The sequence below is a fragment of the Mirounga angustirostris genome, unplaced genomic scaffold, assembly GCF_029215605.1.
Source record: "Mirounga angustirostris isolate CCGP_5_RB_7025 unplaced genomic scaffold, mMirAng1.0.hap1 SCAF_7, whole genome shotgun sequence".
In the NCBI taxonomy this organism is placed as follows: domain Eukaryota; kingdom Metazoa; phylum Chordata; class Mammalia; order Carnivora; family Phocidae; genus Mirounga; species Mirounga angustirostris.
In genome coordinates, this window is record NW_026991715.1 from 58,977,885 (window position 1) to 58,999,645 (window position 21,761).

General features: G+C 35.0%; 1 protein-coding gene across 1 annotated transcript in view; it reads right to left on the bottom strand.

Annotated features, from left to right (window-relative positions):
• Positions 1–21,107, bottom strand: part of WDR41 (WD repeat domain 41) — a 49,391-nt gene extending 28,284 nt beyond the window's left edge. Inside the window, exons 1-5 of the mRNA XM_045896907.3 lie at positions 20,772–21,107; positions 18,431–18,546; positions 7,623–7,671; positions 6,317–6,448; positions 3,524–3,586 (exon numbers count right to left, since the gene is read on the bottom strand). Coding sequence (XP_045752863.1) covers positions 3,524–3,586; positions 6,317–6,448; positions 7,623–7,671; positions 18,431–18,546; positions 20,772–20,822 — 411 coding nt within the window. The 5' untranslated portion in view covers positions 20,823–21,107. The remainder of the gene's footprint in view (positions 1–3,523; positions 3,587–6,316; positions 6,449–7,622; positions 7,672–18,430; positions 18,547–20,771) is intronic.
• Between the last annotated feature and the right edge of the window lie 654 nt (positions 21,108–21,761).

Consider the following 21,761-nt stretch of genomic DNA (forward strand, 5'->3'; position numbering starts at 1 on the left):
TCATTTTGATGAAATCCAATTTATCACTTTTTTTGTTGTTGTTACTGTATTTTTGGTGTCATCCAAGATCCCTAACCCAAGATCACAAATATTTTCTCCCATATTTCTTCTAAGAGTTTTTACAGTTTCAGCTTTTATTATGATCTTTGATCCATTTTGAATTAATTTTTATATACGTCATGAGGCAGATCCAATTTCATTTTTTTGTATGTGGATATCCAGTTGACCCAGCATTATTTGTTGAAAAGACTATTTTTGCTCTTTTTGAAAAGTCTTGACAACCTTGCCAAAACTCAAGTGATCAAATAAATATGTGAGGTTTTATTTCTGGACTCTCAATTATATTTCACTGATCTGTGTGTCCTCCTTATCCAGTACCACACTGTCTTGATTACTATAGCTTTGTAATAAATTTTGAAATTGGGAACTTTGAATCTTAAGTTTGCTTTTTATTTTCAAAACTGTTTTAGTTATTCTGAGGTCCCGTGCACTTCTATATGAATTTTAGGATCAGTCTGTCAATTTCTGGAGGGCAAAAAAAGTCTGCTGGGATTTTGGTGGAGACAGCGTCCAATGTGCAGATCATTTTGGGTAGTGCTGCAATCTTTTTTTTTTTCTTTTTTTTAGTGCTGCAATCTTAACAATATTAAATCTGATCCATGAATATGGAATGACTTTCCATTTCCTTAGAGTTTCTTTCAAAAAATGTTTTGTAGTTATTCATGTGCAACTCTCGTTTCTTCTTTAAATTTATTTCTATGTAAATTTATTCTTTTGGATGCTACTGTAAATTCATTTCATTTCCTTAGTTTTTAATTTTTTTTTCTTCCTAATTTCATTTTTGGATGTTCATTACTAGTGTACAGCAATACAATTAATTTTGTATATTGATATTGTGTACTGAAACCTTGCTAAATTCATTTATTAGTTCTAATAGTTTTGGTTATGAATTTAAGATTTAGTATATAGATCTTGTCACTTGTAAATACAATTTTATTTCTTCCTTTTCAACATGGACACCTTTTATTTCTTTTTTATTGCCCATAACACTGAACAGTGCCATCCTTGTCTTCTTCCTGATCTCAGGGGGAAAAGTATCCAGTTAGTCTTTCACCATTGTTAAGACGTTAGCTCTGGGGTTTTCACAAATGTCCTTTGTTACGCTGAGGAAGTTCTCATCTCTTCTTAGTTTGTTGACTATTTTTACCATGAGAGGGTGCTGAAGTCTGTAAAATGCTTTTTCTTCATCTACTCAGATGATCATGCTTTTGTCCTTTATTCTTACTATGGTATATTACAGTTATTGATTTTCAGATGTTAGACTGAGATAAGTCTTATCTGGGCAGGATGTATAATCCTCTTTATATGCTGTTGATTTGGCTTGCTAGTATTTTGTTAAGGATAATATACTAATTGTGTCACTTAACATCTTATTAGAATTTTCCAAACTCCTTATGAATTCTCTGAAATACCATTCTTAGCATATCTATCTACTGCATGTTAAGTGTTTTCCTGTAAGACATTTAGGATACTGCCAATCATTCAGTTATAAAATATATCTTCAATAGGCATTTCCATTCATAAATCTCTGCCTAAGTTTTTTTAAATTATTTCTTTAAAGAGTTTTCTGTAAGTAGAATCTCTGGGTCAATTCATGTAATCATTTTAAAATTTTCATTAATGGGCTCCTGGGTGGCTCAGTTGGTTAAGCAACTGCCTTCAGCTCAGGTCATGATCCCGCCAGGATGGAGTCCCGCATTGGGCTCCCTGCTCGGTGGGGAGTCTGCTTCTCCCTCTGACCCTATCCCCTCTTGTGCTCTCTCTCACTCTCTCTCTCAAATAGATAAAATCTTTAAAAACTAAAAATAAAATTTTCATTAATAATGTCAAACTGCCTTCTAGGAATATCTTCAATTTATACCTCAACAGCAATAAAAATGCTTCACCATTTCCTTGCTAACACGAACCCTTATAAAGACTTTACTAGCTCAAAAAATAAATAATAGTATTGCTTATATTTATTAGGGATCTGAATTTGATAAATTATCTCTTCAAGAAGAACTGAACACTGAAATAAAATGAGTGAAATGCTATTTTTATCAATGTCTTATGTGAAACATGATCACAGCAGGAGTAAATACAACCATCTAACTAACATTATAGTAAAATCTCTTTAAAAAGTACTTTCACCATACTAGAATAAGATACCTCTTAATGATCAGTTCCTATAAACAGTTCACCAAAGGAATTTGTCCAAAATACACCAAACTTTTTCTCCTGTTCCTATTCTCTATTCCTTCACTCATGTATTTTCATTTGAAACCTTATGACCTCTGTCAAACAGCAAGAATATTTTTTAGGGAATTTTAAAAAAGCATCTTCTCAGATCAAATAAACCATAGAAACTTTCATCAAATCAATACTTTAATAACTTCCTCAAAGAGAGTCCACTGTTAAATTGGATACAAGCATTTCTGGGCACTTTCTTCTCTGGAAACTCTACTAAATTGATAATAAGAATAGCAATAGTAGCACAAGATGTCTACCACAGATGCTGCTTTTTAGGAAAAAAATCAAATACCTTGATTACTGGCACACAGCAATTCTTTTTACATTTTAAAAAAAAGTGTTAGCTCCAATATAAAGAAAAATTATCTTTAAAACAAATAAGGAAACATCACATTTTACAAGACTCTATCCTCAAACTTGCTGACATTATTGAAAAGCAGTGGCACTTTCTAAGAACATCCAAGGTAATTTCTTCTGTAGGAATCAAAGTAACCAAGTCCTCTCCAACATGGGGCAGACTTCCTAACATGTAACAAGCCCCAACTACTATTTGTTTGTAAAATGAGTGAAACTAACAGTAGTAGCCAATTAGCCACATAACATTTCTTTGGAATGAAGTAATTGATTTGTCTCATCTTTATGACCTTATAAAAAGCATAGATTGAGGGGTGCCTCGGTGGCTCAGTTGGTTAAGCGACTGCCTTCGGCTCGGGTCATGATCCTGGAGTCCCGGGATCGAGTCCCACATCGGGCTCCCTGCTCAGCGGGGAGTCTGCTTCTCCCTCTGACCCTCCTCCCTCTCGTGCTCTCTGTCTCTCATTCTCTCTCTCGCAAATAAATAAAATATTAAAAAAAAAAAAATTTTTTAAAAAGCATAGATTGAGGGACAAATAAATCCATGCTTTTAGTTCAAAGTACAAAAAAAAACAGACTAGCTACTGGTATAGTCATTCTGCAAGCAACATCTCTCCCTAGAATTATCTACAAGAAACATACTAGGTACTATCCTTTTCCTTATGTTGTTATATATTCACCCCTTGATCTAATTTCAAATTCAAACATTCTAACATTTAATATATAAGCTCTCAAAAATCCAGTCTTACAATCAAATGACTGTAGGTATGTGTGGAAGAAATAATTCTTAAAACCAACAAAAGTAATTTCATCTAACTTATTAAACATTTTTTCTGAAACAAAAACTTTATTATCATAAAATAACAGCTTAAGATTTTACCTTTATAGTAGACTGGAAGCAGGATACTTTCCGAACTTGTCTGCCAGTATCACAATCCCATAACTAAACTTATGTTAAGAAATAATTTCTAAACAGAATGTTAAAATCTCAATTAGGAGATAAGTTTTCTAATAATTAAATTATAAATGTTACACATTCAGGTAGAAAAATCTTGAAATAAAGCATAAAATATTTAGCATTTATACTATTACTAAAATTAAATCAGATAGTGAGTTATCAACTTAGCACAGCAAGCTTACAATCTAAAATAAGTTTGAGGCAAATTTTACTATTAAACTATCTGAAAATGTCAACAGAATGAATGGTCTGAATACTGAATATTTATAGGCATTAAATATTACAAATGTTTAAATTTCAAACTTATTCTCTAAAATAGTCCACCATAATCTAATAAACATTGAACGTAAAGTATATATACTAAAAACTACCAACTCCATTAATTCTTACTTGAAAGCTCCTTCAACATGCATGGCAGAATTTACTACTGTTATACTAATTCAAAGAAGCCAGTTATAGTGCATTACTTGTAAACATATTTAAAATAATTAGAGGACCTCCATTAAGTGTCCAAGGTTAGTTTGACTTAAGGAGCGTAACAATTTTCAAATTTTTCACCCCATTTCCTAAGATAACATATACATTTTTTTTTTTAAAGAGTTTATTTTTATTATTTATTTGACAGAGAGACACAGCGAGAGAGGGAACACAAGCAGGGGGAGTGGGAGAGGGAGAAGCAGGCTCCCTGCAGAGCGGGGAGCCCAACGTGGGACTCGATCCCAGGACCCCGGGATCATGACCTGAGCCGAAGGCAGTCGCTTAACCGACTGAGCCACCCAGGCGCCCGATAACATATACATTTTACAGCATGTTTGAGTACACATTTATATACATGCATATGGATAGTCTTAAGTCTATTCCATACACATGTGTGTATATGGACAGACTTAAGACTATCACCTGACTAAAATTAAAAATTTATCTTCAACATTTAATAAAGTTTGTTAACAGTGGAGGCTCAAGCAGCCTGGAATTATTTTTAACAAGAAAATTCAATGAAGAAAATGACTTGATACCATCATTTAAAAGTAAAGTTCATATTGATAATGTCTCAACTACTCATCTCCATACTATAACAGCAATTTAGTATTTGCCTCTAAGCATTATTATAGTACCTTAGGAATGGTCTAATAAAAACAAAGTATTTTAAATTCTATTTTTGGAGATTATACTGATACTGAACACAAACAAAAAGCTTAGGCCCTAAAATAATATTTGTCTCAACAGAACAGTAGTAATAAAATTACTCTGACTTAAATATATGTAATATTGCTTATGCAACACTGTCATCACCACAAAATACAGTTTACCGCATATAAATCTTAACTTGAAATTTTTTCACCTATTGGCAATCTGTCTAGAAATCACTTGAGCTAATGAACTCATTTAAAGTGTGTTATGGGGGCACCTGGGTGGCTCAGTCAGTTAAGCATCTGCCTTCAGCTCAGGTCATGACCCCAGGGTCCTGAGACTGAGCCCCAGGTCGGGCTCCCTGCTCAGCAGGGGAGTCTGCTTCTCCCTCTCCCTCTGCACACCCCACCCATGCTAAGGCTTGCATGCGCTCGCATGCTTGCTCTCTCTACCTCAAATAAGTAAATAAATAAAATCTTTAAAAAAATAATGAAGTGTATAATAAGGTCTGTCCTGGTTCTGTAGAAGCCCAGGAAACACCTACTCCTTTGGGCATACTCCAAAACTTACTTTCCTAATGCTTCAAACTATTTAAACAGAATTCTCAGATAAGCACAATTTAAAGCTAATCTCGGATACCTTTTTTTTTTTTTTAAGTAAGATTACAGTTTCCTTTAAGTATTTGGCTGAGGCCTTCACAAATCTAATTCCTCATATAAATATTAAAGGCTAAATTCCGCATATAAATAATAAAGGGAAGTATTTTATGAAGGCAATAATATACAGTGGTTCAGAGTTCTGACCCTGCAGTCAGACTGCTTGCCATCTGCCCTCTAGTGGCTGTATGACCTAGGGCAAGTTACTTAACCTCTCTGTGCCTCTCTTTTCTTTTCTGGAATTAATTAAGAATAAAAATACTTATATGAATTAAACATGTTAATATATGTAATATGGAATATACGTAAAAACATATGTAATATATGTTAAACACAACAATGCCTGGCACACATAAGTGCTCTCTAGAGAACTTTACCATTTTGTTACACCTTAAATTTTTATCTAAAAACAGGGGAGGGGGAGAATTTACTCTTTTAAAATTATTTTTAAAAACTAAATATTAAACACTAAGCATATGGTAATTCACTTTTCTGCCAAGCTCAGATGTTCAGAAGGTTCTTATGGGTTGGGGCCGTTACATTTCTTTTGCTGTATAATACTGTACAAACAAAAATGTAAATTATTCTCCAGTCTAACTCATCTTTGTTTCTTTAAATATCTCTTACAAACTAAGATAAATAAGTACTTTTAAGCCCAAATTCTCCATTTTCTATGACTTGATATAATAGTAACTCTGGAAAGAACAGCTTTAGTCATGGGGTTTCCATCAACAATAAGCCTTTAACCTATTCCCAGTCTAATACTTTTCAGATGCCTAATACTTTTAAGAAGTGTATTATAAAGGCTAGAGCAAAATCATTTTTGCTAAAATGAATGCACAGACAAGCCCCCAAAGGCTAAAATCTAATAATGTATGTACCCTTGGGTCACTATAGCTATTTCACTTTCTTCCAGATTTAAGGATATAATAACTGTTCTATCAGCAGAGGTTGTCAAGATCAGTTGGTTTTTTTCTTCACAAGCTTCCAAGGAAGGAAATGTAATAAGAGCTGTTATCTTTTGAGTGTGTCCATTAAGTTCCAGAAGTTTTTCTCCTGTCTGAAATACCAATAAAAATTTCAATAGGCTCATATCATATTTATAACTTAAATAATCTTAAATGACAACATTTAGAAGAATCACCATGTAGAAAATAATATAATTCCATTTTTAATTACTTAGATGCTAAAATCTAACTTTAAGCAATCAAATAGAATCTAAACAGGTACTGAAAGAGTAGCCATAATTATTTTCTAATAGAAAATACTAATTTTTAGCATATTTTTACATGAAAATTTAAAGGGATATTCTTAAAACCATACCATGTGGTTTTAAGAATTGTATAAATTAAGCATAAAAAAATCAGTAACTAATCTGTAGGAAAAAAATAGGGAGTCCTCATTATCCAAGTATTTGTTATCTAATCTCCAAAGTTAAAATGTTGTTGAGGGAAATAAAAGTTAGCATAACAACACAATACATATACTGTACACATCCAAGAGTAGTAGTTCAACCACTCATAAACTCAGTCTCCACTCCATCTCTAACAACAACAGCTATTCCTATCTATCTAGTGTCTTCAGCTATCAGTCTCTCACTGACTTTCCCAAGTAGTAAACACAAAAGATCCAATGTAAATATAACATAAATTGCAAATCCTTCCAAGGTCGCAGGATTTCATGAACATGGTGAACATAATGTTAAATAACTGCTTTAATCACTGTCAAAGCCACTGAGAAATGAGGATCTGAAAGAGTCAGACCAGTTAACAATCCAAGTAACAGTGAGAAGATAAATGTTTCAAAAGAGAATAATTTGAGTATCAAAAGATCAGCCTTAAAAGTTTGGTGAAGCCTTAAATATTTTTGAAAAAAAATTAGCCTTTTATTACATTCCTATTAAAGTCAAACATGAGAAGAATATTACATTATGCTATCGTACAAGTTTGAAATAAAAATTCTATCTCCCACAAAAATAAATCAACACTTAATCCATTTTCAGAGTCAGTACATAGTTGCTGGTAACTTAAATTTGTTCAGTAAGATTAAAACTTTCTCTACTATGAAATATTGCCCCCCCATTATAAATGGATTCATCGTAAGTAGCCTTTTTCAAGTATTAATTAGTTTCAGTATACTCATATGCAGGTATATACCCAAATAACATTTATGAATGCAAACTCAACTATAAAGTCATGTCTTTATTACACAATTCACATAGAATTAATACACACCTGGGCATTCCACACAACTACAATTCCGTCATCACCAGCAGATGCAAATCTGGGTAGAGAAAAAAGGTAAAAAGAAAAGAAATTTCTGGTGACATTTATATGCTAAAATTTCTAAGAACTATCAGAATTTATTAATGGTATTTTGACTTATATTAAGGCTGATTAAGTTAAGCTAATTCAACAAATAATTATGGACTACCTTCTAGGTTTTATGCCAGGTACTGAGATCCAAAGATAACTAAAGCCATTCACAGCATTACAATGAATCAACTGCTAAAACTGTAAGAAAGGAGACAAGTCCTTCCTGGCTTTAAAAATATGATTAAACCCTGACAGGTGATATGAAACCAAACTGAGGAAGAGCTTCACCTATTGATAGGAAGTGATATTCCAAGAGTGGAACAAAGGAATCATGTCTCTAGATAAGTTCATTATTTCTATTATTTTCTCTGTAAAGATATTTTAACTTTACTATTTAAAGCCAAGATCTCTCTTTGCTCCACTTGGCTCTTAGTCTTTTCATGTAAATACTGTGTTCTTAGTTTGGAAGCTTTGAGGTTTTTTGAGGGTTTTTGTTTTGTTTTTTTAGTGAAAATGTTTGAAATGCAAAAAGGTAAAGGAAAGTTTATTTCCTGCCATGAGAAAAGAGCTGTGATGAACTCGGTTATAGCTTCTCTCTTTACTTCCCATTCACTATACATAAAGGAACAATCGTATACATTTTGTAGAGTAGAAGATATCCATGATACAAAGAATGCCAAGAAAAATAATTTGTTGTACACGATTACTCATCATAGTGAATGCATTACAGTAAAATCAAGAAAGCACTGTTCTCAAGCAATGTCCCAACACGTGGTATACAGCAATCACACCATAACCATGTCAAGTAATTTATTAATAATGTAGTATATAAGTTTGTAAATGATTCTTTAATGAATCAAAATTGATCCAAAGTTGTTCCCAGATCACTTTCATTCACCTAAATTCAAGATTTGTTTTTTGAAAAGGAAAGAAGTGGTATTATAGAAAGCCAGCTATGAACTGTGCATAACTGGCCCCTTATAGTTAACAACCATTAATAATAATAATAACATTAATAATGATAATCCACTGGGAGCTATGACATTTTAAAAATGTGTTCTTCCTTGCAAGACTGTTAGTGGGTTTCACAAAATCTGGGTATGCCTTGAATGTCTTCATTACAGGAAACACTGTTAGCCATTCAGGTCTATCACTGGGGAACTGATACACTAAGACACAAAAGTTACTTTGTTACTGAGAGTATCAGGAAATTCTTACAAATTTTACCACTAATGAGATCCATAAAATCTCACTACTTCAGCCATTTCCTTAAAACTCCAAACTGAGCTTCAAGTTCTAATTTCTCATGCTCAGTTTCGGAGTCCCATAAGTAACTGCTGTCTTCACTGGCTCATTTCAGTATTCATTTCTAAATCCTTCAATTACATCTCCTACTACAGGAGCTAAGAGATTATTCAGGAGATGGGAAATTAGTTAAATACATCCTCACCAAAGTCTGTTAACAATTTTTTAATATAGAACTATGTATCTTTTTGATGGAAGGACCTTTAGAACTTCCTAGGTAACTAGTAAGAAATCACATGCAGAATTATTTTTTAAATCCATGCCTAACATTTATTCTTATTTCAAAATGAAGTATATAAAAAATCTGGAGATTAAAAAGAAAACATTTTTAAATTAAAAATACAATTTCTTATTTAATAACATATATTTTTCTGAATCAGAATATGAAACAATGCCTAAGTATCAAAACTAGTTGCTGAACATCAATCTTTAATAGCTTATGTTTCTAGGCCTATTGATTTCTTTTTATTTGTATAGTGATGGTGGGGAGGCAGGACTCAAGGTCTTAAGTTTTCTTTGGTATAAAACATCAATTTCTATTGATTCTTGAAACTCTTATAATTGCTTTTCTCCTTTCTAGAAGACTGCAGGTTTAAAATACATAGAACTTTTTTCTAACTCTGATTTTTAACTTCTCATTATTGTTTTATCATGTCTAAATCTCATGAGTTCACAATGAGAGACGATTGAACGGTTGAGAGTTTAGAAATGAGATATAGAGCATTTCACCTCAAACTTTAATTTAATCAGTAGTGAACAAAAGTTAAATCTAAACAATGCTCAATGTAATGCATGAAATCACAGCCAACTTTTTATTGCTCAGAGGTCAATTACCCAGTTGGTGGATATTCGGGTCTTTCAATTTTCTTATATATTCTCTATTGCTGCCTTTTTTTTGCCATTTCAGTATTTGTTATTACCTCCTCTAAAGAGAAAACATGAAGTTTAGAAATGCAAATCAATATAACTTTGCTACATATTAGTATCACCCATAAAATAACGAATAAAGGGTTGGGAGATCATTTGCAAATTACAATTATCCATGCTATTAGGATGGATAATTGAAAACTAGCTACACTTTATCAGTTTATCTTAAACTATAATCAGTTCATCCTAATCAGTCAAGCACACACTTCAGCCATCTGCAAATCAGAAATGAAAATTCAACCCAAGAATTCCTAATAGTAAGATACATTGTAATTGCTAAAAAGAAGTCATGAATTATAAAAAAGGAGTAATTAAAATGCCAGTAAGGTTTAAACTATTCAATGGAAGGAAGAATTGTGGCTGTATTGCATTAAAATTACATGTAATAACTTTTTAAAACATTCTAAACTCATAGAATCCAAAGATTCAAGTCTATAGCTAAGGTTTTAAGAGAAACGCTTCCTTACTGATTAGTACAAAATATATTTAGTGAGATTCATGCTAGGTGACAGGGAAATGTCAAGATCAATTACATGTGGATCTTGCTTCAGGATCTCAAAATTCAGTGATTGTTTAGAAATGTATTTCATCAACTTTAAGGTATCAAGTATAAGACATTCTATACTGCCAATTATAACTGAAAGACACTAACAATTTTATGATATCTCCAAATTTCAGAGATCTTAAAATAGGGGAAAAACAGGCTTCTTAGAATCAATGAAATACAGTAATTGCCATATTTATTGGTGTTTATGATGTGGCATTTTCGAGTCCAACAAATCTCTGATTATCTCTAGGAGGTTTAAAACACCAAAGAAATGCTTTTTCAATGAATAAATTAATGAATAAGCGAACATTTAAGTGTTGCAAGGGCTCTGTAAAATAGGTAATCATTAAGTGTATTAAAGTAACCTCATTTTTCCTTTTATCATTATTAACATATGAATATACTGTCAAAACAAAAATTAAAATTAAAAAAAATTTAAAACCCAGAAACCCACCACACACATACAAAAATTCCTTTTCTTTTCATGTTCCTGTCCCATACTTAACATATATCTTTCAACTTGAAACCATGTCTTCAAAAACACTCATTGAGTGTATATGATTAAATGACCCAGCAAGGGGCACCTGGGTGGCTCAGTCGTTAAGTGTCTGCCTTCAGCTCAGGTCATGATCCCGGGGTCCGGGGATCGAGCCCCGCATCGGGCTCCTTGCTCAACCAGGAGCCTGCTTCTCCCCCTCCCGCTCCCCCTGCTTGTGTTCCCTCTCTAGCTGTCTCTCTCTCTGCGTCAAATAAATAAATAAAATCTTTTAAAAATAAATAAATAAATAAATGACCCAGCAAAAACTATATGCATGAAAAGAAGTTTAACAAGGTGAAACATGATTTTATGAAGACCTATAGCAGAGCTTCTAGAATGTTCCATCCTCTCCTACCCTAATTATGAGAACTAAACTTATCATGAGAGTTGATGATTCACTCATTCATTCAAGAAATATTAAACACTAACTATATATTAAGCATTAAATGTATTATATGTATATTTGATAATATATATTTGATACTGAATGTAAAGATCAGTAGAATAGTTCTTGCCCTTAAAGAACTCAGTCTACATTACTAAGTAATGTTATAGGGTCCAGATCATGAATCCATTGAGAATTCTCATTTGTACTCCTTTCAATTTATAGAAGTCATTCCTTTTAAACACCTTCCCTTTGAACATCTCAGAGAAAGTACTCTCATTCTTGCAACTGTGAACTGAAAAGTACAGCAAAACTTCAAAGATTTGTATAACAAAATATTTTCACAAGTAATTCCTAAGTCTATTATTTAATAGTTCTTATTCATTTGAATTTATTTCAATTAGGTCAAAGGTGCTACAGATTCAAATATAACCTTAGAGGACATAATGAAAGGTACAGTCCATAAAACTTCCTGTATTCAATATCTACCATAAAGCACTAGAAAAATAAAAAGAGAATATTATTATGGCAAAACAAAAAATCCCTGTGGTTAACTAACTCCTCACCTAATCCACAAGTACTTTCTAATGCATGATGCAACTAAAATAGTATATATTTTTTACAATAGAAATGAAAAATGGTACAATACCAAAAACCCAACCACACTGAAAAAATAGAAAACTTCCATTTAAAATAGATTTTTACTTATCTTGTATTCTCGAACTACTTGAAGAAAATCAGAGAAGTATGTGGAAACTTGTAAGAGAAGCGGAAGGGAACTTGAAAGCATTTTCATGAGCCATACACACTGATGTCACTGATCCTTTCAATAGATTTACTGGAACATCAAACTCTTTTTTCTTAAGAAAAATGCATACATTAACATAACTCTAATATCTGAATGTCTATGGTCCTTTTTTAGCTCACACACACACACACACAGTTTTCATGGTCATTAGGAGAGGTAAACCCTTCGTAAATTCTTCCCTCCCCAAATCACAAACAGAAAGCTAAACTACAACATCAAAGTTTACAAATATTAGAAACCCAAAACTCCCTAGGACTTCTATCAGGGGAAGCCTCCATTCACATGAGCTCAAATTTCTGTGAAAGAATTTCTACTACTAGAGAAACATCCCTGGCCTCTCTCTGCCTGGCTGGTCAAATAAGTGAGTGTATGAGAATGAACTGAGCATGCTCAGTTAGGACCCTGCAGGGTTTTCTCTGAGGATTTATGTGTTTCTATAGGGGAAACATTGTGCTTTGCTCTTATTTTCAGGGAAGCCTACATCTGAGTGGGAGGCTTGCAGATGTCCAGGTGTGTACCAGTGATTTGGGTGAATAAGGCTATCTAACACAAGATGAAGAATCAGAAATCCCACTAGGATTGTATATCAAAGCCAACATCGTTTAACCCAGCTTTTTGCCAGTTATTAGTTTTTACGTTCAGGTCCAATTGTGTGATTCTTGCACCTAATATCTAAGAAAAAGTTTTATTCTGAAACAAAAATACCTTTTAAATTGGCATTTTAATTTCCTCTCTATCAAATATATACCATTTTTCAATTTTTCATTATGGATAACTTAAACATACATTCAAGTATAAACAGCATAACAAAAATCCCAGGTACTCATCTCTCTTCAATAATTATCAACTCATGGCCAATACGGTTTCATCTGTACACACACCCAAAACCCCCTCTGCAGATTATTTTGAAGCAAATCCAGTAACTACATTTCATCAGTCAATATTTCAGTATGTATCTTTTAGAACTCCTTTACATCAGGACTAAAGTTACCATTTAATTTCTTAATGTCACCACATACTCAAGGATCAAATTTCCCTGTCTCAGGATTTTTTTTAAGTTTATGGGAAGCAGGATCTAAATAAAGTTCATAGTTGCAGTGGTTGATGTATCTCTGAAGTCTCTTCTATTCTACCGATTCTTTCTTCCTATTTTTCTCCTTGCAATTAAACATTTGTGTCATAGAGTTCTCAGTCTGGATTTTGCTAGCTTCCTTCCTTTGCGGTCATTCAACATGCACCTCTGTCCCCTGTATTTCCAGTAAATTAATAGATCTAGAGGCTTAATCAGATTTAAATTTGACTTATTGGTAGGGCCATTTCATGGGGAGTTCGCATACTCCAACAGGAAATGTAATTTCTGGTAGTCTTTCTTTTATGAGCATGTGATGTTAACAACCATCAATAAACTGTCTAAATTTGTTATCAGAGGTTGCAAAATTACAATATTCCAATTTCATGATCCTTCCTAGCTTGAATTCTTCTATAAAGAGAAATTTCCTCTCATTGATTATTACTGATCCCAAGATACAGTTTGTATAGGAAAGGCAATATACATCTTGCAGATAGCCCTTCAAGAGACGAAGCTGCCCAGCTCTGAGGAATGTGGTTACCTGCCTCCAGCTGTTCACTTTAGGGTCCATTTCAGCTTTCAAGCCAAAGTCCTAACCATCTCAGCTGGCTCCCAGTCAAAGGAAATTAAGTACGTTCCTGGATGACCCTCAGCCAGTGACTAAGCAAGGCAGGGTTAAAAGTCCCATTTGTTTCTATCCAACACAGAATTCCTATAAAGAGCATTCTTTCCTCCAGAGTTCCCCACTGGGCCTAGAGAGACTGTCAGATCTACACCACAGTCTGAGATAGCTCCCCTTGTCTAATCCTGCTTCCTCCCTTTTCCTCTCATTGATGTTTCTAATAAACCACTTGTATGCTTCATTCCATTTTGCTATCTGCTTTGCAGGGAACTCAGGTATGAAAAGGGTCTAAATCACCTTGACTACTGATTTCTATTCTCCAAATGTCAGTGAGAAAGATAATTTTAGCTTAAGAATATTTCCTTAAATGGGGCACCTGGGTGGCTCAGTCAGTTAAGCGGCTGCCTTCAGCTCAGGTCATGATCCCAGGGTCCTGGGATCGAGCCCTGCATCGGGCTCTCTGTTCAGTGGGGAGTCCGCTTCTCCCTCTCACTCTGCCTACTGCTTCCCCTGCTTGTGCTCTCTCTCTGTCAAATAAATAAAATCTTTAAAAAAAAAAAAAAAAAGAATATTTCCTTAAAGATATAACATAATGTTTGTTGTTAGTGAATTATCCAACTGGATGAGTTTGTTTAGTGTCTTGTAAATGTACAGCTGGACCAGCTGTTCTAGGGGCACATTCTGTTCTCTAGTCTGGCATTTCATGGGTCACCTAATTCTTTTCCAGTCATGATCACCATCCTACATAACCTTGTCTGTTTCCTGGAGGAGCAAGGAATGGTCAAATAAGCAACAAAGAAAACTATTCTTAAAATGTGTTATGAACTCAGTTTAGTTTAATATGTCAAATGCTAGAGTATTACATGCAATTTTAGCACAGTCCATTTTTTGGAAATCTCTTGCTGAGGCTTAGCCTTCTCTAGTGATCTCCCAATCAATATGACCCTCACTTCATGTTCAAAAAACACTAAAGAAGAAAAGAAAAGGCAGCTGTCTGTTAGGTTATACAGGATTTATTTGGTATCTTCAAAAACCAATCTGTGAAAATTTTCCACTCACTGATTTTAGCCGAGCTGCCAAGAAAACAAGAAAATCCTTCTGCAAAATTCTCAATAAAATGATATTATCTAAAGACCTGAAGCGTGAAACCTGGATTACAACAGCTGACCAAAAAACCAGAATGTAAGGCCCACAAAAATTAAATAAAAACACAAAAAGTATAATATATATTTCTGTAATTTGACCATACACAAATAATGTACATTAGCAATGGTAAAGATAATTCTAAATTATCTAAACTACTAAATTAAGAATGAAAATGCCATGCTCTTAATTTAAGTATTTATATAATATGTAGATTTCTTATATCTTCCTTAGCAGTAGTGACTCCTTCAGGGTTTTTCAGGGCAGAATTAAATTTTTTAAAACAAACACACATTGACACTTCTACAGGTCTTTCACTGACAGGAAAACCTTGTATCTAACTAGATGTAAATTTTGACACAGTAACGACTTGAGCACAAAGAATTAAATGTGACTCATGTAGTAAAATCTTCACTTTATTGCAAAAGCCAAAATGTAGGTTTTTCATCTATTTCTAGGCATTCAGATTCCCTGTGATCGGTAACATACATGGCCACAAATTATCCTCCCTTCCTATGTCCACCAGCATTAGCAACAGGACTTAGTCGCTTCTCCCCTCCAGAGGTAGAGTTTATTTATCCAGGTACTGAATCTGTGCAAGCTCCTGACTCACTCTGGCTAATGAAACAGCAGCAAACATGATACAGAGTCTTGGGAAGAGTTTTACATCAGGGTTCGCCCATTCGCTCATATCAGAACTTCATGATCACTATGTGCACAAGCACTTGAGCAACCATACAGAGAGAAAGCCCAGTCATCCCAGCTGAGACCAATATGAACCAACATCCCCAGCCAATTTACCTGTTGACCAGACATGCATTAAGTAAACCTAAACAAGATCAGCTGATCCGGGCACAGATGGAAAAAAAAAAGTACCCCACCCAGCTGAGCCCTCCCTCAGTAGCTACCTGCAGTTAGTGAGTTAAGTAAATAGCAGGTTGTTTGAAAGTGGTATTTGGGCTGGTATTTGAGAGAGCAATAGAGAACTGATACACCTGTCTATAATTTTTTAGATTTTTTACATGAACATTTTTTACATGAACATTTTTTACATTTACAGAACATTTACTACCTCATTAAACAACTGATTTATACAGGAGCATCACTGTGGGGAACACGTAATCAAATATCAGCATTTGCACAATGATCATTATTCTACGAGATGGGCTTTTCTGCAGATTCTTCTTCTATGTAATAAGAGCCAACAGGACATTTCACAGGACGGATAACAATGAAAATGGAATCTTAACAGTTATTCTATATAAAAATTTAAAGATTGCATCCTGAAAGTACATTGTATATTTTTTATTTAACTTTCTCAGACAACATGATCTGAGGATTCCTTAAGACCCAAATATTAGTGATTTATGGCCTAAGAAATCATTTGGGTTTTTTAAAACCTACCTCACAACTTAATATGGTAAAATAACAAGAAACTCTAGCTGTCCAAATATCCTATATTTCCAGAAATGTTTAGTTTCAAAGATCTGACTGACTGGCTGGCTAAATAAACAATGTCTCAGAACATATCAACAATGAATACTACCAAAAAGTCTGAAGATTATTATACTATTGTTTACATGTTATTATTTGGCTGGCTCATATCACAACAAAACAATGTTGACAGGCTAGTAATATATATAAGAAACGAATCTTCTCAAGCAAAAGCTGAGGAACATATTGTTGTAAAATAATTTGGCTGGATTGTGTCCCTGGTTTCTAGAATGGAGCTGGGCTCCCCAGACCTCACCTCAGTTTATGCAAATGAGATGACTCAGGGTGGGCCCTCTAGACAATTTAAGGATAGGGTCTAGCCATGTAGGAAATATGAACCATGTAATTAGAGGGCTGTGCTTTGAGCCACCTGACTTCTCAACCTCGCATTGGAGTGTGGGGACAGGGCAGGGAAAGAAGGGCTGGAAATTGAGTTCAATCAGGTGGCAAATGACTCAATCATTCCTAGTAATGAACCCCAATAAAAACTCTGGATACCCAGAGCTTGAGCGAGCTTCCTTGATGGTAATACACACTGATGTGCTGAAAGGGTGACATGTTCTAAGGACACAGAAGCTTTGCATTCGAGGCCTTCCTAGACCTGGTCATAAGCATCTCTGCACTTGGCTAGTCCTGACTGTATCCTTTATAAAATTGTAATCCTAAGAATACTGCTTTCCTAAGTTCTGTCAGTGCTTCTAGTAAGTATCAAACCTGAGGGTGTGGGGGGGTGGCCTGGCACCCCTGGAGACTGCAGCTGGTGACTGAGGTGAGGGAAGTGCTGTGCAGGACTATGCCCCTAACCTGTAAAATCTGACCTAACTCCAGGTGCTGTCACACTCGCACTGCACATGGGAAAAGCATTACCAAAGACATAAAAAAAAAAAAGCAGAGAAGAAACAAGGTTAATAGACATTAGAAGTGATGGTCAGAATTAGGAATAATCACAAGAGCAGTGACCCATGGAGTCAAAAGTGGAAAAAAAAAAAAAGATAGTATCAAAGGTAAAAGAGAAAATTAGAGATGAAAGTGGGAAAATTGACAGGGAAAACAGACGGGGTTAGGGAGTTAGGATGGCATGCAACACGCACACTTAACAGTGCGGGGAGTCACTCATTCAAGAACTATCTATTAATTACCTGCTACATGTAAGGCACTGTGCCAGGTACTAAGGATACTGTGGTGAATAAGAAAAACATGCCTCCCCCATGAAGTTTAGCTTCTAGAGAAGATAAATATTAAACAGTTACAAAATTAACTCTAATTGTTTTTATGCTACATGCTACTAAGCATTTAGTTGAATAAGGGCTTAATAAACAGATATAAAGATCAGTAATAAGCTAAATCTACAGTCCTAAGACCTACATACCTCATCTCTATTTGCAGTTAAACACAACACTGAACATGTTGACAAGGAAGTAAATAATGCACATTTTAAAAGGATTTCCTCAATAACAAAACATTCAGATTACTTACCTTACCTTCCACTAAAAATAGCACATTCCTAGTAGGTACTTCATAGTTAAACATTCCCTATATTTGTTTCTCAAATTTAGGTTCACCTTAACATAACTCCCACTCAAATTTTAAAGTCATTCCCTTCCTCAAAACTAACAAAAAAAACATTTCTAAGCACTAACAACAAAAAACAAAAAAACCTCAAACAAGAATCACCATCAAGTCACCAGATATGACACCCTGACTTCTGGGCAAAAAATGACTTTGGCACATATTTGATCAAGATGCAGATGTTGATTTCTAATAAATGTTAGTAATGATCAGATTTGAAATTTTTACAAAAGATATTAATTATGAAGTTGTTTTTAAATATATGATACCCTAAAAATTCTTTCCAAACAGTAGGCAATTGGACAACTAGAGCTTCTTACCTGTATTCATCTAACTGCACCAGAAATCGTACAATATCATGATGAGCTTTCAGTACAAGCAGTTCAGTGTAGGGATTCTGGGTTTGTTCTTCACCTATTGTCTGTAAAGGAGATTTCTTGCATTGGGGAAAATAAGAAAAACAAAAGAGAAAGAGATTAAATGATTTATGATAAAAGACCATACTGAAATAAAACTGCATGGTATACGTCTAAGAATACAAGATTTAAAGAGCTGTGAGATACCATGTTCTAATACTATATACTATTTCCCCTAATATCAACTAACTACCAATTTAACATACATTTTTCTTACTACAAATCCACATCATGTTAGAACTGATCTAAATATCCTTAAACTCAGATCATCATTCTTCAGATTGTTAACTAAAAACAATGTAAGTAAAGAGGGGGAAATCTCACCTTGCCATAAATTTTAGTATTTTCAAGTCACCATAAATTTGCAGAAAGGTGAATTTTATGTTAAGAAATTATACCTCAATAAACCTGACCTAAAAAATCAATGGGCCAATCCAATTCAGTATTTAGAACGAGTGTTTCTCAATTAGAACTTGACAGAAACAAAACTGCAGGTCAAAAGGGTAAATACAGATTAAAATAGTGCCCAAACCATTATAGGCACTCAATACATGATTGCTGACTGAATAAAAGAAGGAATGAAATCTTTCAGAGCTGATAAATTCAATAAATTCAAGTTTGGACAATAATATTGATAAAGATCATTGCTAACATTTACAGAGAATTAGGTCACAGCCCATTTGCCAGACACTGTGCAAAGCATATATGGCATATAATTCACTCAACTATTCCGTAAGGTAGCTCTTACTAACCCCTTTCTATAGTCAAATCTGGTACTATTTCATGATAAATTTCTCAAACTTGCCATTATTGAGATTTTGGACCAGGTAATTCTTTGCTGTTGAGGACTATCCTATGTAGGATATTCAACAGTATCCCTAGTTTCCACATACTAGATGCAATAGAAATCTAATCTCCCCCATTCTGAAAATCAAAAATGTTTCCAGACATAACCAAATACGTCCTAAGGGCAAAATCATCCCAGCAGAGAAATACTGCTAAAACTAGAAGCAGTTCTTGCATAAATTAAGGAAAATCATTGGTTCTGACAAAGTACAATTCACAATGGGTATACAAGTGAAGTACTTTAACATGAAAAATGTGTAACCTAACATACATAAATGTTTTCTCCAAAAAATCACCCCCAAAGGAGGGGGTGCTTTTTATTTATACCATCTCATTTCTAGCGGTGGTTCTGAAAAGAAAAGCAAAAGTGAGAAATTTGAAAACTGTATACCACCTCCCTCAAATGAAAGTTTACCAGGCATGGGAGAATTAGATAATGAAATTATATGATTAATCAAATAATTGGGTTAATACAGAATTATCATGTCACATATATAATTATCTACAACTATTCCCTAACGTTTAAGATCTCAGCCTGTCTGAAATGAACCTGATTTGAAATATTTTTTTTAATAGACAGTAAGCCTCAATTGCAAAGGTATGAGGAAGTTAAAAGTGAGAAGTAAGGCTGCTGACTCACAACCCCAACTTTTTAAACAATCAAAACAACTATTTCCTATAAATAAAAGGGAATCCAAATACAAACTCTAATTCTAGGGTGGCAACTGAAATAAATTTCAGACCTCAATCCTTTTAAGATTCCAAAATTATTTTATTCTCAACATTTCAAATGTAAATTACAGTCAATCCAATTATTCAGGCCCATGAAGAAAGAGTGACTATGGAACCAAAAATAGGAGTTAATTAAAAAAACAATTTTCTTGACTTTGAAGCAAATTATTAATTTTTAAAAATAATTTTATATTTTGTTGTTGTTGAATAAATAATCAAATAGATTTTCCATTCCCTGAGCAAGCATCAGTTGTTGTTGGAAGTGCCACCAATTCTAATAAACTAGAAAGTTGCAGTCACCACTTGTTTGCTTCTTAGTAAGTCAGATAATTTTAATTGAAATGAAGCTAGTTTAAGTACGGAGAAGACTAGTTCTTGAACCTGTTGTTGAATCGTATCAGCTTCAGCTTCCTCCTTTTGAAAAGGGGATATTTAATTCTCGAGGTCTTAAGGGAATCAGGAGTTCCGAATGGCTACGGTCAGTGTCCCCATCCGCGCCAGTCCCCCTCCCCCGCACGCCAACCACGCCCTCGACAGCCTCCAAGCCCACAGGCCCCGCCTCTGCATGGGGCTCCGGCGTCTGGACGGGGAGCAGGGCTCAGACCGGAGCCACCGCTCGGGCAAGCTCGGGCTCTGCGGGGGCAGGCGGGGTCGCCTGGGTGTTTACCTCCGCCAGTCCCTGAGGTTCTCGGCCTCCCCCGATCAGCCATCGCAACATCCGCGCAGCGGCACCGACTCGCTGGGCCCAAGCCCCAGTCAGCCCGAACTCAGCGCCGGGCTCAGCCTCCCCCTACCTCCTGAATAGCAGCGCAACGGGGACCCAAATACTTGCCGCCCGGTTTAACCACGGAACAATTAACAAGGCCGAGCCCAGAGAAGAGAAAGATTTTTGTCCCCGAAGCGCTGCCGTACTCAGCCACAGAGGTTTGGTTTGGGGAAGCCACCAGGAAAACAGCAGGCGAAATCTAAAGTGGCGCAGGGGTTCGGAGGCGCGCGCAGCACCCAGTGAGCACGCGCGGAGGCCTCCCCTCTGCGCGCTGAGCTTAGGTGGCTTCAGCGGCCCCTGGTGGACAATGTGTAGCACAGCACTTGGAGCCCGGAAAACAACCAGTACCAATAGTACTCCTCATTTTTGGTTGGCTTTTGACCTTCACTTGGCTGGGGTACCGGAAAACTAGCACCCACCCCCCACCAGTTTCCTAAAGAACTGACTGGAGAAGGTGTACTTCAGTACATTCTGCATACGAACTAATCCGGTGGCACATGTGTACACCAGAATAAATCTAACATTTATTGTGTGCTGTAATAGAGGTATTGTGCTAAGGAAGGATTTACATAAATTCTAATGGTAACCGTAAAGTCCCTATTCTATTAAAATCAAAAACCAAAAAACCCAAAGCCCAGAAAGATTAGTTTGTCTAAGCCTAACAGCTTGGAAGTGACTATGCTGAGAATGGAATACAATCTCCACGCTCCAAAACTACTGCTCTTGACTGTATGCTATAATGTCTAACCCAGAATCTCCCTAAATAATAGAAAGCACTTTATATCCTCTACTGTGACTACTAGATTGTCTTAGGCAGTCAAAGGTTTGTGGTCCTCTACTCTGGCTGCCTATCAGAATAACACAGGTATTTTTTTTTTGAAAACTACATAT